At 58.0% G+C, this 19293-nt stretch overlaps 1 protein-coding gene across 2 annotated transcripts; it reads left to right on the plus strand.

The window, feature by feature from the left end:
* The first annotated feature begins 1040 nt into the window (after positions 1-1040).
* On the plus strand, positions 1041-17037 carry CAMKK1 (calcium/calmodulin dependent protein kinase kinase 1). Of its 2 annotated transcripts, none has more exons than XM_041001375.1 (16): positions 1041-1201; positions 1932-2336; positions 3380-3427; positions 3733-3786; positions 4125-4176; positions 4409-4542; positions 4856-4892; positions 5356-5377; positions 6387-6475; positions 9175-9374; positions 11515-11568; positions 11991-12064; positions 13363-13450; positions 13627-13755; positions 13988-14091; positions 16366-17037. In XM_041001375.1, exons 2-16 carry the CDS (start codon positions 1977-1979, stop codon positions 16436-16438), a joined length of 1518 nt encoding a protein of 505 aa, XP_040857309.1. In that variant the 5' UTR covers positions 1041-1201; positions 1932-1976; the 3' UTR covers positions 16439-17037. The 2 variants fall into 2 exon arrangements, with proteins under 2 accessions (XP_040857309.1, XP_040857310.1); XM_041001376.1 differs by lacking the exon at positions 16366-17037 and adding an exon at positions 15810-15849.
* Positions 17038-19293: the final 2256 nt, after the last annotated feature.

Below are 19293 nucleotides of genomic sequence, written 5' to 3' on the forward strand. Positions count from 1 at the left end.
CTGCTGGCGGAGACCCAGTCTGAGCTCCTTTCTGGGTCCTGTGCCTTTGCTCTTTTACCCCTCACCACCCCGGCCCCATTCTGCAGGTGGGGAACACCCAAAAAGCAGCAAGGCCGGCCCCTGGCTGCTGCCACAGGGGCTCCCCACTGGGCTGGAGCAGGAAAGAAGCTTCTGCCCTGACTTGTTGTGGGGTCCCCAGGCCTGTGCTTGCCCCTGACTGAGCCTCACTTTTCCTGTTAGAGGAGAGGTGGGGAATTCTAGGTTCTAGGAGGGCATCTTCTGGTTGCTCTGGCAAATTGCTCAGGAAAATCCTGTGGGAATAAATGTAGGGGCCTGGGCAGGCAGTGCGTGGCTTCCTCTCTGGGAACCCGGTGCCCCTCGGTCTCCCCACCATGGGGGCTGCAGCCCGAGGCCTATTGAGGGTCAACCTCTTTGAAGCTGCCTTCCCATCTGTCTAATGGGGACAGGGCTGTAGTGGTCACTATGGCAACCACCTATTTTCCCAGCTATTTGTCCAGCTCCTATCATGTTCCAGACAGGCAGACCCAAGGCCCTTAATCTCTTGGAGTTTATGCTTGGGAAAGAGGGGAGAACAGTGAAGGGGAGCTGGGTGGACAGCCTGTGGGGAGGGCCTCCCCTCCGGGCTCCCTGTCTTTCTATTGACAGTCTGCATGCTTTTTCCCCCACCAGCCCCTGACTGTTGCACACAGCATGCTAAGCATGCATTCTTGCTTACAGCCTTGGGAGTTGGGTGGGGGGAGGTTTAGCACCCATACTACATATGAGGAGACCGAAGCTCCAAGGCAAGGAGGGGGTGACCAGGGACCCCCATGAATGGTGGGTAGGCAGGGTTGGTACCCAGTCCCAGCCTAGTGGGTGGCTAAGTGGGCAGGGCACTTGCAGCCAGGCCTATCTCACGCCATCTGTCAAAGCAAGGGGGGCGGGCATACTAGGGATAAGCCAGGCAGGACACCCATGAGCCCCGTGTGTTCCTAGTGGCTCTGTGTATGTGTGTATGTGTGTGTGTGTTTGTTGGAGAGGTTGGGGCACACAGGAAGTTTACCCCAGACAGGAAGGGCAGAGGGGTCAGGAGTCCGCTCACTTCCTTTTTCCGGAGAAGATTCTGGAGGGCGAGGAGGGGCCCATCTGAGCCTGGGGGTTCAGCCTGGGGTCTGGGTGTTGCTCAGCTTCACGGCCAAAGGTGAGGGCAGAGTTGGGGGCTGGGGGGAGATGCTGTTCCTGAGGCTGCAGGTTGGCCTGGTACTTGGGTGCGTTCCAGACCACATTAAGTACAGTTGTGAGGCCTGGCTAGCGGGCAGCAGCCTGAGCCCAGGGCAGATAGGGCCAATGTTTCAGTCCCATGAACAAACTGGAGGGAGAAGCCAGGGGGAGGAAAGAATGACTGTGGAGTGTGGCAGCCTCCACAGAAGTTGCCTGTTCCTAACTGATGCTGTGTCCCTCTGGTGCTAGTGGGAGGGACAGCAGTGGAGGGGGAGATGGGCAGGGAGGCCTCCCTGGAGGAGGTGGCTGGCCCTCTACATTGCCAGCTCCCAGGGGCCTGAAGTGACCCTGGCCTCTCCTCTAAGCATCTTGGAGCCTGTGGTCTTCTGCCCCCTGCCTTTAGTTGATCGGGTTCTTTGCCAGCTGTGAAGCCAGCATAGTGGAAATGACTGTATGCCCATCTTACAAGTGGGAATACTGAGACATAGAGGGTTGGTGTGCAGCGGAGCCAGATGAGGAGCTGGAACACCTTCCATCCCTAGGGGCAGAGCTGCCTGTGGGTGCTGGTGACCAAGCAGAGGAAGAGCTGGGCCAGAGGTTTGGAAAGAGGGCAGTGACCTACAGGGCTGAGACTCCATGGGAGCAGAGCCTGGCTTTGGCCTCCCTACCCCAGGACCTGTGTGACACCCATATCTTCTTGGCCCTCTTAGGTTCCCGGGACGGCCACGCAGAAGACGGCGCCCTTGACGGAGGCCATGGAGGGAGGTCCTGCCGTCTGCTGCCAGGACCCCCGAACAGAACTGGTGGAGCGAGTGGCCGCCATCGATGTGACCTGCCTAGAAGAGCCGGACAGCGGCCCTGAGCCAGTCAGGACTGGTGTGGCACCTCCGCCGCGGCCCAGGGCAGCCTCCGTGATCCCTGGCAACACCTCAAGACCCCTGCCGGCCCGGCCCAGCCTCTCCACCAGGAAGTTCTCACTGCAGGAGCGGCCAGCTGGAAGCTGCCTGGAGGCCCGGGCTGGGCCCTACGCAACAGGGCCTGCCAGCCACATTTCCCCACGGACCTGGCGGAGGCCCACCATTGAGTCCCACCATGTGGCCATCTCAGACGCGGAGGTCGGTGATACACACAACAGGGAAGACCCTCTTCTGTCCCGTGTTGTCTGGGCCCCACAGCCTGCTAGCCTTGTCCTGATACCTTCAGAGCTGGGGTACTCACTTCCCAACAGGGGGGCACTTCCCATCCCCACAGGAGCTCCTCTGGACCCTGCCATTGCTGCCCCTATCCTGATCCCCAAGTTCTTTTTAGAGGTTTGAAGAGACGCCCACCCTCCAGCCAGCTTGATCCCCATCCTCACCTCCCCTCCGCTCCAACCCTGGGTCTCAATGTCTGCTTGGTCTTGGCCCCTACCAGGCTCAGGGCTCCCACTGGCCCCACCTTACCTCTGGACCTGAGAGTGAACTTGAATACAGAGCAGGTGCAGACTTCATCAGCTGAGCTGCTGCTGCTTCTTATTTATTTGAAAGGCAGATTTATAGAAACAGGGACAGAGATCTTTGGTCTGCTGGCTCACTTTCCCAAATGGCTGCAGTGGCTCTAGCTGGGCCAGGCTGAAGCCAGGAGCTTAGAATGCCATCCAGGTTTTCCTCATGGGTTCAGGGGCACAAGCATTTGGTCCATCCTCTGCTGCTTTCCCAGGCACATTAACAAGGAGCTGGATCGGAAGTGAAGCAGCCAGGACTTGTACCGGAGCCCGTATGGGGATGCTGATGTTGTAGACAGCGACTGAAAATGCTGCATCACAGCTCCAGGCTCTGAGGTTAAGCCTCCTGTGCTTGAAGCAAGGCTCTCTTGTCTTATTGCTGATGGTCTCTCATCTTTGTCATCCTGGCCACAGAGGCCTGCTCACACGTTTTCTTCTGGGAAGACCTGCTATTGACTAGGGTACCCAGAGTGCAGGCAGCAGTGAGAGCATTTTCTTTCTACATCCTTGCCTTTGCCGTGCACACTTTGGCATTCCCCAGGGCCTCCTGCCCTATAGGTGCTGGGAATGAGGGACCCGGAGCCAGGCCTGGGCTCCGAGAACACCCCTGAGATGGAACCAGAGTGCTGCCTCTGCATCCAGCCGCGCTTGATGCCTTCTCTGTATCTCCCTCAGGACTGTGTGCAGCTGAACCAGTACAAGCTGCAGAGTGAGATAGGCAAGGTAGGCCTGGAGGGGATGAGGGTGTCAGGGAGAGGGCCAGGGAGGCTGTAACCTATGTTGGGAGGCATTGCCACCTCTGTAGAGGGTACCTGGGGCCAGATGGGAGGTGGATGAGGAGGGCCTGAAGGAGGCTTGGGAGGGGGGCTGTGTCAAGCCAGGCAGGGCCCTCCCCTGCTGTCCTCCACCTGCCTGAAAGGAGTGCCTGTCAGGACAGAGATGGGATGTTGGCAGGCTCCACGTCTCCCAAACTGGGCCCGTGGGGGGGCTGGCATGTCCAGGAGGGGCTGACTGGTGTGTGTTTGTAGGGGGCCTACGGCGTGGTGAGGCTGGTGTACAATGAAAGTGAGGACAGACACTATGTGAGTCTCTGGGCTGGGCTGGGGGGAGGGGGAGGGTTACAGGCCAGAAGGGGTCTGGCAGGGGGATGAGGAAAGACAAGGGAAACAGGTTGCCTCCAAACAGGATTTGAGCCTCCTGATTCTGGGGCTGTGCAAGCAAAGACTGGCTTCCTCTAAGGCGAGGGCAGCTGGATGGCAGAGAGCACCAACTGCCAGCCATGCTTAACGCTCCCCGGCAGCCTGCGCCCGGCGCCAGTGGCACACTCCCTCTCACCATCTCTGCCCATGCATTCTTCCCCAGCCTATGTTGGCTCTGGTGGTTGCCCACGATGATGCGTCTGTCTTTCTTTCCTCCTTAGGCAATGAAGGTTCTTTCCAAGAAGAAATTGCTAAAGCAGTATGGCTTTCCACGTAGGTGCCTGTCTATCCCGGCCCGGGTAGAGACTGCTTGCCTGGGAGGTGGAGGAGGGAGGCCCCTGTCCCTGGCTGGACATGGTTAAGATTTGGGGGGCAAAGCCCTGGATTGAGGATGCACCTGGACTAGGACTTCCTTGTACTGTTCCACCCTTGAGGCCGGTTGATGTGGGGCCATAATGAGGCCCAGCTGCTAGGACAGTGGCATGACTGCCCTTCCTGGTCACAGGTCGCCCACCCCCAAGAGGGTCCCAGGCTGCCCAGGGAGGCCCGGGCAAGCAGCTACTGCCATTGGAGCGGGTGTACCAGGAGATCGCCATCCTGAAGAAGCTGGACCATGTGAATGTGGTCAAACTGATTGAGGTAGGCGGTGGTGGGGAGAGCAGGTGTGAACTAGCACTTGAATCTTGGGGATCCCTGGCCTGGTGTGGGGCTGCCACCAAGGGAGCAGGTGGGGATTCAGCTGCTGAGGTTGGGGCTGGAACCGGTCTGGATGCTGTGTGCACTGCGGGAGGCCATGGGGGAATGTGGCAGTCCTTCCCTGTGTAGCGCCTGTTTAGTTCCTGCTCTGTGTCCAGGGTGGCTGCAGGGCATACAAGGAGAGCTCCTGGGGCTGAGAGGACTAGGAGGGCTCAGAATCCCCTCACCCCAGTGCCTATGTGCTCCCTTCGCCCAGGTCCTGGACGATCCAGCTGAGGACAACCTATATTTGGGTGAGTGTTGCAGCCCCCTTCACAGGAGCCTGCTCACCTGGGGCAGGTCCATGGGCTGGGTGGACATGCTATTCTGGGGGTAGGGGGCGGGCAGAAGGAAAGTGCCCACTTACTCTCCAGCTCTGGGGTCCCCTGTCCAGCCCAGCAGGAGCAGGTCCACTGAAAGGAGAGGGATTCGGGAGACTGCCCACTGCAGATGCCTCTGCAGGACAGGTGCAGGCGGGAGGCCTTGGAGTGCAGTGCCTCAGTTTCCCCAGCTGCAAAAGGAGGATAATTGCGCCTCAGCCGGGGCAGGCTTGGAGCAGACCCTGAGCTGCTGCACAGGCTCCTCTGATATCCCGGGCCCCCATCCTGTCTGTCCCCCAGAAAGCCTGCATGCCACCCCGCTCCTGCCTTTGGGAACAGGGAGGGGAACCTGACTCAACTGGCCAGCCCTCACTTCCTTCTCTCTTGTTTCTTTCAGTGTTTGACCTCCTGAGAAAGGGGTGAGTTTCCTGACCCAGACAGGCAGGTGTATTCCAATCCAGGCCTTTTCCCCGACCCCTCACTGTTGCCCCGTGTCATTCAGCCCCAGGGTTCGTTCCTCTGGAAGTCAGAGGCGCAGGCCCTGTCTTCAGGGAGCACTATGATTTGGGGTAAATAAGAGACGAAGAGGACCAATCTCTAAAGACTGGTGGGGCCCAGGGCAGCCAGAGCGGTTGGAGAGGCCCCTGGGAGAGGAATTGGGCCTCAGGAGGAGGATGTGGGTGTGGGGGAGGGAGAAGGAAGAGCGTGTTTCAGGCTCAGATGTCGTGATGGGCTCCGGTCCACCTTCCTGTGTTCAGACCACAGAGGTGCTTTCCCGTAAGCTTGGGATTGGAGAGGATTGGACTCCACATTGCGGGGAGGAAGCAGGGTCAGAGAGGGCAAGCACCTTGCCCAAGGCCACCCAGCAGCCGGTCGGCATTTTAACGCACGCACATCTGTCCTGCGTGGTTCTGCAGGGCAACTGTCGAGTGGTGGGTGTGAAGCTGGGAGAACAGACACTCCCCAACCAGTGCCAGGCTGTGGCTCGTCTCTGCCTGGGCTAGGGGTGCGTGGTGGTGGGGAGGGAGTGTTTCTAAAAGACCGGTGGGGACTGGGAGTAGCATCCCTGTGAGGGCCCCTGCGCAGAGCAAGCAAGGCGGCCTGGCTCTCTTGTCTGTGAACCAAGGCTCTGTGTGGCTGTCTGATGCTACGCAATGTGTCCTGAGAACTTCTACATAATCAGGAAAGGTAAACCAGTTGCCACCCTGCAGACTGGTCTCGGGATCATCTGCAGAGTCTGGCTCACGCTTGATAAATGTGGCTACCAATGACCTCTTGGCCAAGCTCATTCAGGATGAGAATGATAGAAAGGGGATGTTGATGTCTGTTTTAGCTCTGAGGACTCTTATGGGATGTCCTGACCCCTCACACCCGCTTATCCTCAGCCAGACTCCAGTGAAACAGCCCTGCCCTCGTCCTTCCCCACAGACCTGTCATGGAAGTGCCCTGTGACAAGCCTTTTCCCGAAGAGCAAGCCCGGCTGTACCTGCGGGACATCGTGCTGGGCCTGGAGTACTGTGAGTGGAGGACTGGGCCTTTCCTGTCAGTCTACACGAATCTGCCAATCAGCTTTAGTGGGGGCGTGGCGCGAGCCTGTGGGTGGGGCCAAGGGCTTCACAAAGGGATGTGAGCTGGGGCCTCTGATGGGTGCTGGGCTGGTGCCAGGTGCCTGGCAGAGCCTGGTTTTTGTCACTGTGCTGGTGTTGCTTGTCGGATGCTCTGCCTCTGTCTTTCCTCTGCTGCTGTCCTGGCCAAGCCTGGCCTCTTCCCAGGTCCCCAAGAGATATGATACTGAAGGGAACCTTGTCCTTGCTTGGGACCTGGGGTGTTCCACCACCAAGGGCTCCCTGCCAGCTCACTCATTTCATTCATTTCAGTTATTGATGGGTACCTGCTCAGGGCCAGCTGTGGACAGGTGGCCAGGACCCAGACCTGGCTTCTCAGCCTCCTTGAAGAGAAAGGAACCCCAGCAGCCTGGGGCAGCTTGGGGCTGCCCGGCCTTAGTGGGTCATGGGTAGGGTGGGGTGGGCAGGGCTTCCTAGAAGAGGCCACTTGTGACAGGGCCCTGGAGGATGAATAGGAGTTCACTGACCAGGGTGTGGTGCAGGAGGAGAAAGTATGGTAGGCAGTGGCACAGAGGGAAATCAGGAGGTACTTTTGCAGGGGGAGAGGGAGTGTTCAGGGAGAATTCCACCCAGTGGAAGCTGCCATGGGTGAGGTGAGGGTTGGAAGGCGACGCTCCTTCCAGGCCCCAGCATCAGGGCCGGGCAGGCCTGTGGAGGTGTGGTGTCCTCGGGGCCTCGCAAGGCTTGGAGCAGAGGATTAGTGGCTTAGGAGGCTCTGACAGCTGCCTCCCTGGACAGGAGGGTGCGAGACAGCTGGCCAGGGAGGGGCCCTTTCCCTGACCTGAGTGACAGATGGGGAGGCCTGGATTAGTGCAGTGGCAGTGGGCAGGGCATGTGAAGGAGGCGGGGTGGCCAGGGAGGTCTAGGGAGAGGCTGTGGCTGGGGTTGGGGGCCAGGCACCACCTGTGGCAGTAACATCTTAGCTTGGCCCTGGGCACATTGTGGGTACCCAGGGAAAGTGCAGCCTGCAGTGGCAGGGGCCATGATGGTGTCTTCGTACATGTGGGGAAACCAAGGCAGACTGTGGGGAGGACTTTGTGAGGCAGTACCTCATATCAGGCTGGACGTGTGAGGTGTGAAGGGGAGATTTGGCCTTGGGTGTGGTCAGTGGCAGATGTTCCTCCCGCTCCGGACCCGCCTGGCTCTGCCCCTTCCTGTTCCAGACCCTTCCTTCTGTCTGCAGTAGACCTGCTGCCTGCCCTTGCTTGTGCTTCCAAACAAGCAGGTCTCCCCTGGTGCTTGAAGAAAGCCTGGGCAGGATGGTCCAGGAGCACAGGGCGGGGCTTCTCTGCAGGGGGTTGCTTTATCCTAGGGCTGGACTGGCAGGTGAGCGCCAGCAGCAGGGTGTCGTGCCCAGCTGCTTGGTGATTCTCGGCCCATGGAGGGAGAGGGAGAAAAAGCATTCTGTTTATTTATTGAAGGCATATGTAGAGGGAGGCCAACAACCAAGGCCCCATTACTGGTTCACCCTCCAGGGGTTGTGGGCGGGAGTCAGGACCTCAGGGTAGGGACCCGGTCACTTGTGCCATCTCCAGGGTTCTGCCTAGGCAGGAAGCTGGAGTCCGGTGCATGGACCCCATGCACCCTGGAATAGGATGCAGGCAGCATAATCCTGCGGCTAAAGGGATTCCCCAAGAAAGGAGAGTTAAGGCTGCCCCAGGAGGGCCCTGTGGTCAGGCTGGGGCTGTGCCGGCTCCCCAGCAGAGAGGCCTCCTGCTTGGGGTACCGTTGGTCATGTTGATAAGCTGGACACAGGGTCTGAGGATGAGCCTGAGGTTTTTGACCACTAGCCATCTGCCTTGAGCAGAGTGGGGAGGGGTGCGGGCTTCCTGTTGCTGTTTGTTTTTCGTTGGCGGTGGGGGTTGCCTGCAGAGACATCTGGTTCTGGGTCAGCCGAGCCATTGCTCCATTGCTGTGATGTCCTGCGAGAGGTATTGATCTGCCTTTCCGTCTGTGGATGGACTGGCAGAGCCGAGTGTGGCATGTCCACAGGGATGGAGAGCTGGAGTTCAGGCTGAGGCTTGAGACGAGACCTCAAGACCACCCTTCCCCCTGCCCTGGGTGTTCATGGGTGGGTGTCGAGTCCCTGGTGGGTGCTTAGCCCACCGGAGGCCATGGGGAAGGTGCCGTGGGCTTTGTGGCCATTGTTTTTTGGTGTTCACATGCTCTGCCCTCTCATCCTCCCTCACTGTCGTCTTGGGGGCTGTTGATGTAGGGAAGGGTGTGTGCTGAAAGAGGGGTCCTCGGTGGAAGGCCGTGGGGTGGTGTCCATGCCCCCTGTAGGCTAGGATGTCTCTGGCTATCTCCACGTGATGCGGTAGAACAGGCTTCCAGCCCGCTGGGCTGTGTCTTTGTTCCAGCTCCTTCCTCTCAGGGCTGGCCCACCATCCCTCCAGCCATGTTTCCCCTGGCCGGGTGGCTCTGCCGCTGTCAGCCTGGGCTGAGCCTCCGTCACCTGCCCTGTGCAATGATGCATAACTGCAACACCCTCTTGTGAGGTTCCCCTGGGAGGAGAGCATGCTGGGGCCTGTGAGGGCAGGCAGGGGTCCTGGCAGGGCCCCGGGCCAGCCCTTGTGCACCCCTGTCCGCAGTGCACTACCAGAAGATTGTCCACAGGGACATCAAGCCGTCCAACCTGCTGCTGGGGGATGACGGGCACGTGAAGATCGCCGACTTTGGAGTCAGCAACCAGTTTGAGGGCAGCGATGCGCGGCTGTCCAGCACGGCTGGGACCCCGGCGTTTATGGCCCCTGAGGCCATTTCTGATTCTGGCCAGAGCTTCAGTGGGAAGGTGACTACATGGGCCAGAGCCTGTCCCTGCGTGCCCTGGGGACCTAGCTTCTACCCCGAGGGTGGCCCTGTGTCCTGGGATATAACCAATTTCCCTCTTCCATGGCGCTTCCTCAGCTCTGCCCTCCAGTCCTTCACCACACAGCAGCCCCCTAGGTCCGGCCCCAAGATAGCTTCTCCTGGTTGCTGTGCCTTGGGCTCTGGGCTGGGCTAGGGGACAGGCAGAAATGAAGACAGCACCGCTGCCTGCCCTTCAGGATGGACCAGAGCGCAGGAGACTCAGGATTCGGGCAGGGTGGGGAATGCACTCTGACCTTGGATGTGGCAGGGTTGGGTACAAGGTGGCACCCAGAGACAGGGCGAGAGGATTGAGGGCCTGGGGACAGAGCCCAGTAGGGTGTGGGCAGCAGCGATGAGATGACCTCGGAGCTCGGGCTTTCTCCCTGGTTAGGACAGGCTTTTTGCCTGAGTGGTGACCCCAGCATGGTGTGCTCCCTGGGTGTGCACGTCTCACCTGTGAGGTACTGACTGTCCCAAGAAGTGCCAGTTAGGAAGTGTTTGCAAGCCTGCATAGCTCAGGAGCTCATGACAAGCTTGTGGACTGAGGTCTTAGACCATGTCTTATTTTTATATAATTCATGATGTTTCATTCTGAGAAATTCATTTTTAAAATGACATATAGTCTAAAACTTTTATTTTATTTATTTATTTAAATGTATGTATTTTCCTTTTATGTGGATAGCAGAGAGTCAGATTTTCCTTCTACCAGTTCACCCTCTAAGGGCCTAAGACAGCCAGGGATGGGCCAGGCCAAATCCAGGAGCCAGGAGCTCCATCCGGGTCTCCCACAGGAGTGTGGGGCCTGAGTACTGAGCGGCACACTGCTGGCTCTCAGGTGCTCCAGAGAAGGGAGCGTTATTGAAAGTGGAGGAGCTGGGACTTGAACCAGGCACTCCAGTATGTGAAGTGGGTGTCCCATGTGGTAACTACAAAGCCAGAGGCTTGGCTCTGATTTTGATACGATTCTAAATTTACAAATCCTATAAATCCCATATCCCGACATTTTATCTGATTTGTTTTAATCTTCTATTTAGGTGCACTCGTGCTATTTGTTTTCTTTAAAGGTTTTATGACTTTATTCATTTGAAAGGTAGTGTGACGGAGAGAGAGGGAGGGGCAGAGAAAGATCTTCCATCTTCCATCCCCTGGTTCATTCCCCACATAGCTGCATAACCAGGGTCTGGCCTGGCAGAAGCTAGGAGCCTGGGACTTCAGCAGGGTCTCCCACATGGCTGCAGGGACCTGAGTACTTGGACTCTCTTCTGCTGCTTTTCCCAAGCCTGTTAGCAGTGAACTGGATTGGAAGCAGAACAGCCAGGACTCAAGCCGGTATTCCTGTATGGGATGCTGACTTCACATGCGCTGGCTTAAGCCATTATGCCATACCATGGGCCCCTGTTGTAACTTTCCCAGGATCCAACCCTAGGTCACTTGATGCAGTCACTTGTCTTTGGTAACCTTGTCCTGTCTGGAAGGGTTCTTCAACCTTTCTTTGTCTTTCCTGACCTTGGTAGTTTTGGAAGAGAGAAGACCCCTTGCAGCCTGTTGCCAGCTTGCCTGTGTCTGGCATTCTGACTGGTTCAGTGGAACACCTGTAGTGGGGGCAGGGAGGGAGAGATGGGAGAATGGCAGGGTAGGGGCTGGGAGTGATGTGAGCGCTAGATCCAAGGCATGGGGGCACCTGTCAGTGCTTATAGCAGGGCCACAGAAACAGGTGGCTGGGGGCTTGACCAGTGGACTGTTAGAAGGGCTGACCCTTGTAAGCCAGAGCTGCGTTAGTGAGCATGAGTTCAGTATACACACCATTGTTTCCAGGATGCACTGTGTTTTGGGGACAGCTAGAATGAGGCTTTGCACCTGTTCAGACGGAAGCCGGTCTGCTTTGGACCTTGTCCTAAGGAAACTCTGGACTCTTGCAGGAAAAGGGACCCTGTTTTGGTCATCCCTGTGTCCCCAGAGCTCAGTCCAGGGCCCAGCATGGTGCAAACACCTGCCTGGGGAAGGAGACTGTGTCCCGTAGCTCACTGGGGCCGGGTGGGCTGGGGTGCTGGTGCCTCATGGAGGATTGATGTTCTTTCCAGGCCTTGGACGTGTGGGCCACCGGCATCACTCTGTACTGCTTTGTCTATGGGAAGGTGAGTGCTGGCTGACTGGGTTGTTCCATCCCTTGACACCATTCATTCAGTTGCTCTTTCTCTCCACACACTGTCCTCCACCTTTGCCCTGGGAGGCAGGCTGGACCTTGGGGACATCTGGAGCCCAGAGGTCACAGCCCTCAGGTAACCGCACTGAGGGGCAGCCGGGGACCTCAGTGGATGTGTCCCCCCAACTCCAGGCACGGGGTGGTGGTTTTGCTGGGGGCGGGTGGGTTCCCCAGCCTCACGGTCACCCCAGCAACCCCTTGTTTCAGTTGATTGTCACATATGGGCTATAGCACGGCAGGCTCAGGACAAATTAGATGGGCTCCTTCCCGTCTCCTGGGGGGCTCCAAGCTGCCCAGGGGCCCGTCCTGCTGGCTGTCAAGGTCTGCATGCTTTGTCTGCTTCTCTGCCCCCAGTGCCCGTTCATTGATGATTACATCCTGGCCCTGCACAGGAAGATCAAGAACGAAGCTGTGGTGTTCCCTGACCAGTGAGTTGGGCCTCCTTCCTTCCCCTGCTGGGGATTTAGTTGTAGAGCTCTGCCCACCGTGGTGGGGGGCGGGGAGGAGGGCTGAGCCCATGGAGGGCTGGGATCATGGAACCCATGGTCTCTGAGACTGTCAGGAGCAGGTGTCATTGCATGGGGTAGGGGGTAGAACTTGGGGGTAGGCCTTGGGATGGCCCTAATCACACAGGCACGCCACTCCTCCACTGCAGGATCAGTGACACAAGCCCATGAACTCAAGGGGAACACCACTGGCCCTACCAGGCAGTGGCCGGGTACCAGCCTGGAGTTGTAGGGGGAACATGGTCATTGGGGCCGGGACTTGCAGCCCCTTGCTTCTCCCATTGTGACCACATTCTCTCAGCCAGGGGCTCTCTGGGAGGCTTCCCTGCTTCTCCCTGCCCGTCCTGAGGTCAGCCCTAGCCACATGGGCTTCTGGCCTGAGCTCCCCAACTCCATGTTCTCCTATCTGCACATGGGCTGGGGCAGGTTGGAAGCAGGAATGGGAGTTATTCTCTGTGGGTGCTTCCGATCTGCCCACCTGGGGCTGTAGTGCTGCCCCCCAGACCTGTGCAGTCATGTACTCTGCTGACTGCCGGCCTCCCTCCAGCGCGGCCCTGGTGAGGCTTGAGTTGTCCGACCAGATTCCTGCTTGGAGCTTTTCTCCTGGCTTTCCGGAGTCCACAGGCCAGGGGGCCACCCTGCACTGGGCTGGAGCCCCTCACACCCGCCCCAGGTTGTCTGTTTCCCCTGCTTGTTGTTTGCCCAGCTCTGCTCTCCTACTGTCTCCCAGCACAGTAGCTAGGGAAGGGATGAAGCACAGAGGAAGCCCAAGGCTGCAACCCCAAATGGGGTCCTCATCCCCAGGAGGGTAGGGGCTCTCCATGAACTCTGGTGGGCAAGAGGCCTGGAGACCTGGAGCCGGGACATGGCCAGGGCAGGCTGGGTGGCTGTGTGCCAGTCTGCTCACCACTGGCCTTCCTGGCCATCTCTAGGTCGGGGGAAGGGTCTGGAGGGGAGAGTGGAGGCCTCTGGTGTCTGCCCAGCTGATTTCTCTTCCGTGATCCTCAGCGTCTGCCCTCCCTGGGGGGCGTCCGGCTCCCACAGAGCCCCGTGTGTGTTGTGGCCTTTGTCAGAGGGAGACCGTGTCACTGCCCCTCCCTACCCTGGGAAGGGCACCCCTGTGCTTGTTCTGGAACTCTGCCTTGGGAGCCTGAGGTGGGGTGCAGGGAGGGTTCTCATGAACTACCTCCCTCTCTCTCTCCTTTCTTCCCTCTCATCAGGCCAGAGGTCAGCGAAGAACTCAAGGACCTGATCCTGAAGATGCTGGACAAGAACCCTGAAACTAGAATCGGGGTGCCAGACATCAAAGTAGGGGAGCTAGAGGTCTTGGGCTAAGCTAGACCTCAATTCGTCTTTCTGGGGAGGTGGGCTGTGTGTATGTGTGTGTGTGTGTCGGCCTGGGGGCTTTTGTACTGAGTCCTTTGCTGGTGGGATGACCACATGCCCATGACCTTGGCCCATCGCTGTCCTCTTGGCCTCCACAGTTACACCCCTGGGTGACGAGGAATGGGGAGGAGCCTCTGCCCTCAGAGGAGGAACATTGCAGTGTGGTGGAGGTGACCGAGGAGGAGGTCAAGAACTCGGTCAAGGTCATCCCCAGCTGGACCACGGTGGTAAGAGGGTGGGACTGGGCAGCTGTGCTGGCCTGGGGGAGATTGGCAGCAGGGCCTTGGTTCTCTGCCCTCCCTGACCCTGACGCCCTACACTGCTGCTTCCTCTGTCCTTCACAGTGGGTCAGCCCTGCATTACAGCAGCTGACCTCCCTCTGCTGGCCGGCGGGGTGGGTGGTATGGATCAGCTGCTGGTAGGTCTGGGCACCCCCTCACAGCAACCTATGCCCCGCAGATCCTGGTCAAGTCCATGCTGAGAAAGCGTTCCTTTGGGAACCCGTTTGAGTCGCAAGCACGGAGGGAAGAGCGCTCCATGTCAGCTCCTGGAAGCTTGCTACCGTGAGTAGCTGGTGGGAGTTTCCTGGGGGATAAGAGTCGGGGGTCAGGTGGAGGGAGTTAACACTGCTGATATTAGGCTGTGTGGTCCAAGCCTGGAGCCTGAGGCCACCAACAGGTCTCAGAGCCGGGTCCTGTCCACAGCTGTCCTCCAGGCCAGGTTCCTTTCTGGACCAGACCCAGCTACCCTCACTCACCTCCCGCCAGGGGACAGGATGCCTTCTCTGTGTTACACCTTCCCCACTGAGGTCCCCTGAGCCTCTTGGTGGGCTCTGAATATGCCACACCTGGGGTTTGGGGGCCCAGAGGATCACCGGCAAGGGTATATCCCCTTGCAGAAGGCCTTGTGGGGCAGGGCACTGCTGCTCATGGGCCCTGTCCACACTGCCTTACTGAGAGGCTCAGGCCACCTATATGAGGCCATGTGCCAAGGCAAGGCATCATGGGTGCTTACGTTCCCAGGCAGTGTGGTTGATCAAAGGACTTGGCCAGGGCACGGCCACCCCATTGGCAGAATCACATGCTTGTATGGGTGTGCCACCTCACAGGACAAAAGGTGCTGCCCAAATCCCTGTGAGCCTGTCCTCAGCCTGCCCACATGTCCCTCCCTGAGGCCTACAGTGTGGGTACAGGCCTGAGAGAGCCCCGGTGCCCCCCACCTTGCATGAGAGAGCTGGCACCTGTGCCTGTGCAGGGCACCAGATGCGAATTTCTTAGGAGGCTCCTGAGAAGGTGGGGTCCCTTCACAGCAGGTGCACTGGTGTCTGTCCCATTCTGGGGACGCCCCGTAGCCCTAGCTGCAGCTTCCCATGCGTTCTGTGAGGTGATTGAGTTTGGAGGTCCTTGAACTCATCTGGGTCTGTAGGCCCTGAATCCTGGAATTGTGTCTAATAGCAGGGATCGCTTATAACCTGACGTCCAACCACGCCACTTTTGAGGGTGACAGGGGAAGCTGTTCCACATCTGGACAATAGGTGCTTGCGGGGCTGTTGAGCAAATCGGTTAGCTCAGTGCCTGTGTCCCAGCGCCCCCTAGTGACAGGATGAGCCAACCACGGTTATTTTATACCTGCAAGCTGTGATCCTGATGGTGGGCTTCAAGCTTTATTATTATTATTTTTTTCTTTTAAGACTTGTTTATTTTCATTTGAAAGGAATATTTATGGAAATAGATTGACAGAAATATTCTATCTGCTATTTCATTCCCCAGTGGCCATAAGCCAGGAGCCAGCAGTTTTCTTCTGGGCTTCCATGTGGTCCCATGGGGCCTTCTCTGCTGCTCACAGGCTGGGAGCAGGATTGGAAGTAGAGCAGCGGGGATGTGAACTGACGCCCATATGAGGTTCTAGTACCACGGTCAGAGGCTTATCCTCCATCACTGTGCCTGCTCCACGTTTAATGCTTTTCAGCTGTAAAATCTTAGAACTTGGACTCAAATTTAATCTCAGAAGCCAACTGTACCTTAGCAGCATCTCTTTTTGCCCTTGATTGGCTGTTTTTTACACTCTGTTTTTTACCAATGATCTAGGATCATTGGTAGTAGCATGCTGGGGTTGCAGGCAGCGGTTTCACCCACTGTCCCACAGTGCCAGCCCTGACGGTGGTCTTGGGAGGGGAAAATCAGTTAGAAGAATCCGCTAGGGGGCTGGTGTGATAACTCAACCAGCTAATCCTCTCCCTGCAAGTACCGGCATCCTGAATGGGTGTCGGTGTGTGTTTCAGCTGCTCCACTTCCCATCCAGCTCCCTGCTTGTGACCCGGGAAAGCAGTGGAGGATGGCCCAAAGCCTTGGGACTCTGCAGCCATGTGGGAGACCCAGAACAAGCTTCTGGCTCCTGGATTTACATTGGTGCAGCTTGGGTGTTGCAGCCAATTGGAGAGTGAACCAGCAGATTGAAGATTTCACTCTCTCCTTCTCTCTGTAAATCTGCCTTTCCAATAAAAATAGATAAAAAGACTGATGTATAGGAACTGTTCACTGTGCCCTGGGCAAAGCAGATGTCAAATGGAAGGCTCTCTGCCCAGCTCCATACCCGGGTTGGGGAGGGGGTGCTCTTTGGGGCCAATGTGGAAGGCCCTGGACCTGCATGGGAGTCAGTTGGCTGAGCGAGGGACAGGCTCTGGGGACCAGCTGGGGAGCCCCAGGAGGGTGTGCCTGGGACTGGACATAAGCTGGGTTTGGAAGGAGTCTTTGGTGAGGGATGTGGGGGGTTGAATACCTTGTGAGATGGCATTTTCTGAGGGTCCTCTGCTCCCCTACCTCATGTCCCCTGAACAGGAAAGAGACATGTGGTGAAGGAGGCAAGAGCTCGGAGCTGCCCGGTGTCCAGGAAGACGAGGCTGCATCCTGAGTCCCTGCATGCGCCCAGGGCCGGTCGGCAGCACGCTCACCCTGCGCCTCCAGAGGCCCACGGCCCTCCCACAACAGCCGCCCCGCCCCCGTGGGCAGCGGGCTGGGGACCACACCCCCTCTCCCGGCTCCTCCTCCCCCGTCGTGCTGCATGAGCTCGCGCATGCACGTCCAGGGACAACATCATCGGGACACGTGTCATCCGGGGCTTCGCCATGGTGGTGGTTGGGGGGTTGGGGCCGAGTGCACTCTCCCTGGCCTGACCCACCCTGCAGTGGAGCCAGGTACCCAGAGCCTGGCTGGTTGGCAAGGCCTGGGGCAGGAAAAACCCAGAGGGCAGGTGGAGGCCTGGCTTAGCACCAGTGTAGAGCCCTTGTGTGGAGGAGTGCCATGCCCCCCTCAGATGTGGGCCTGGAGGCTCTGTCTGGCAGGTGTACCTGGGCCTCACCAGGCAGAGGGCCAGTGTGCTTTAACCCAAGGGGTGGCAGGAGAAGTCCCCCTGTGTGGGGATGGCCAACAGCTTTGCATCGTTCCCAGCATGTGACCAAGAGGATTGAACTGTGTTTCAGTACCCAGAAATTGGGCTGAACCGAAATGAGATGGAAGCAGGAGTCACCTGCCTCCTCCTTCCTTGCCTGCCGAAGGGCCACCAGGGGCTGCCACTGGCCTGGGGTTAATGAGTGATACCCAGGGTTGTGGCCCTGTCCCCACTCAAGTAACTGGAATCTACTCGCTGAGCCTACACTGGCTTGCTGCACAGGCAGCGCATCTGCCCATGGCTTCACCCTTGGGACAGTCAACAGTGAACCTGCTTGGGGCGGGAGTGCTGGAGCGGGTGTGGACACAGACTGTCTCTGCGGGACCAGGGCCTGCTTGGCCGGAATTTATTGACCAAATAGACACTCTTGAGAGATTGAGGAAGGAGGTGATGCCGGCCTCTGAGCACAGGGCTGCCGCGTGGGGTTTCAACGGTACAGGAGGTGGGGTGCTGGACTGGAGGAGGGCTTGGGTCCTGCCGCAGCCACGTGCCCATGGGTGTCCACTGCACCTCCATGTACACACGGCTTGTGCGTGCCCATCTACTGCACACAGCGCACTCGCATGCCTTGTCCCGATTGGTACATACATCTGTGCTTGAGTTGCTCCATCTGTTGTGGGGCCGGGAGCAGGATGGGGTCATCCCTGGCTCCTTGGCCCTGGGCATTCAACGACCCACTGTTCGCAGAGTGCTTCAGCGCTGTCCTGGAGGGCATTCCAGGGGAGAGTCTGTGTGAGGCGAGTGACCTGCCACATGCCATGGCTGCAGGGGTCTCCGTGGCCTGGGCCTCCCTTGAAGGAGGCTCAGGGGTGGTTGGAGCCCTATGGGTCCATGCCTGTGGGTTTTGCAGGCAGCACAAGTAATAAGCAAAGCTCCCTGCGAGTGTTTTAAATATTAACTTCCCAGGAAGTGAGCTAAACACAATAAAAGCCTATTCTTAAGTTTCAACAAAAAAAGGGCTTCACAGTGTGTCTGTGTGTCTGTTTTCTGCAGCTGGAGGTGTGTTCTCTCCTGCACTGACTGACTTGGCTCATGTTTCTGGAAGGATCCAGATTGTCCCTAAGGCCCTCCTGAGTGGGACAGCAATTGTGAGACGTGCTGTTAGGGCCGGTGAAAGGGGAGGAAGGGAGAACAACTGACCTGGGGTTCAGGAAGCAGTTCAGACAGCTGGGTAAGCCCTGGGGCCCCTCCTAGGGAAGAACAGGGTGTTGGAGCCAGGGGGGGATGTGGGGTGGAAGTGCCGAGGGTCCTGCTGGGGAGTGACATGGCCTCAGGTACTGGTACAGCCTTGTAGGCCCTGTGTCCCCCTGCCCCAAACAAGGCCCTCCACGGCAGGGGAGGGCAAGAGGGCATCTCTGAGCACAGATAGCCTGGAGTTGGAGGCCAAGTGCAGCGGCACAGTTGCTGCTGTGGGGGAGCCTCAGTCTGTGTTGGGCGTAAGGCTAGTGACCTCAGCTCCTCTCCCGGGCAGTGAGGTTCTCCGGCCCTGCACCTGCTGTGTGGCACGGGCATGTGATTGTAAAGCCAATGAGATACTGAAGGAAATGTCCTGTAGTAATCAGAAAGGGCTCTGAGGCCCTGGATATAACATAGTTGGTGCTGGCTGCTGAGTGGAGCTGGGGTACCTGGTACTGAAGACTGGGCAGTAGACAGAATGGGAGGCTGCCCAGCCTGTGGATCAGACTCCTGCCCGCCTCCTGGTAAGCACAGGGCTCCCCCAGCCAGTCTCTCTGCTCCCCGCATCCTTACAGCCATTCCTTGCGGCTTCGGCTTCAGAACCTCTGATGGCAGTGTGCTGGGCTGTGGTCTGGGAGTCAGGGTGAAATAAAGAAAATGAATGGACCTCTTTGGGGAGTTGTTTTCGGTTCCTATGGACGGTTCCCACACATGCCCTTGACCTTGGTTAACCTTGCTTCAGTGGGTTCCTTTCCTTTAGTTGATGCACCAAGCTGGATTTGTGGCAATGAGTTACAGCTGCTGTTTCCACGAGGGCTCAATCTTGGGGTTCTGCATACTGGGGTTTCAGTAGCTGCCGGTTTGCACCATCACAGCCTCCTATGGGTTGTGCCGTGGTCCTTGAGGGCCTCTGGGCCCCACCTGCTCCCGTGCCCCATCACAGCAGCTGTGGATCTCTTGACCGTGTCCATCCACCTACCTGCCTTTTCCAGAAGGTCACATACAGTCACACGTCACTTAACCAACATGTTCCGTCTGCCGTGGGCTGCACAGCTGTCCGGGCCGGCAGCTTCTGTTAACTCCTGATGGCTTTTCTCTGTTAAGGAAAGATGAGACTCCCTCATCTCTTCCTCTTATCCTTT

This window comes from Ochotona curzoniae, unplaced genomic scaffold (assembly GCF_017591425.1).
Source record: "Ochotona curzoniae isolate NIBS_2020 unplaced genomic scaffold, NIBS_Ocur_1.0 scaffold_2453, whole genome shotgun sequence".
In the NCBI taxonomy this organism is placed as follows: Eukaryota; Metazoa; Chordata; class Mammalia; order Lagomorpha; family Ochotonidae; genus Ochotona; species Ochotona curzoniae.

Excerpts from the sequence above, each read along its gene's own strand:
- CAMKK1 (XM_041001375.1), top strand. The coding sequence starts at position 1,977 with ATGGAGGGAGGTCCTGCCGTCTGCTGCCAGGACCCCCGAACAGAACTG. Across the intron at positions 3,428-3,732 it reads TGCAGAGTGAGATAGGCAAG|GGGGCCTACGGCGTGGTGAG; the intron begins GTAGGCCTGGAG and ends GTGTGTTTGTAG. Across the intron at positions 3,787-4,124 it reads AAAGTGAGGACAGACACTAT|GCAATGAAGGTTCTTTCCAA; the intron begins GTGAGTCTCTGG and ends TTTCCTCCTTAG.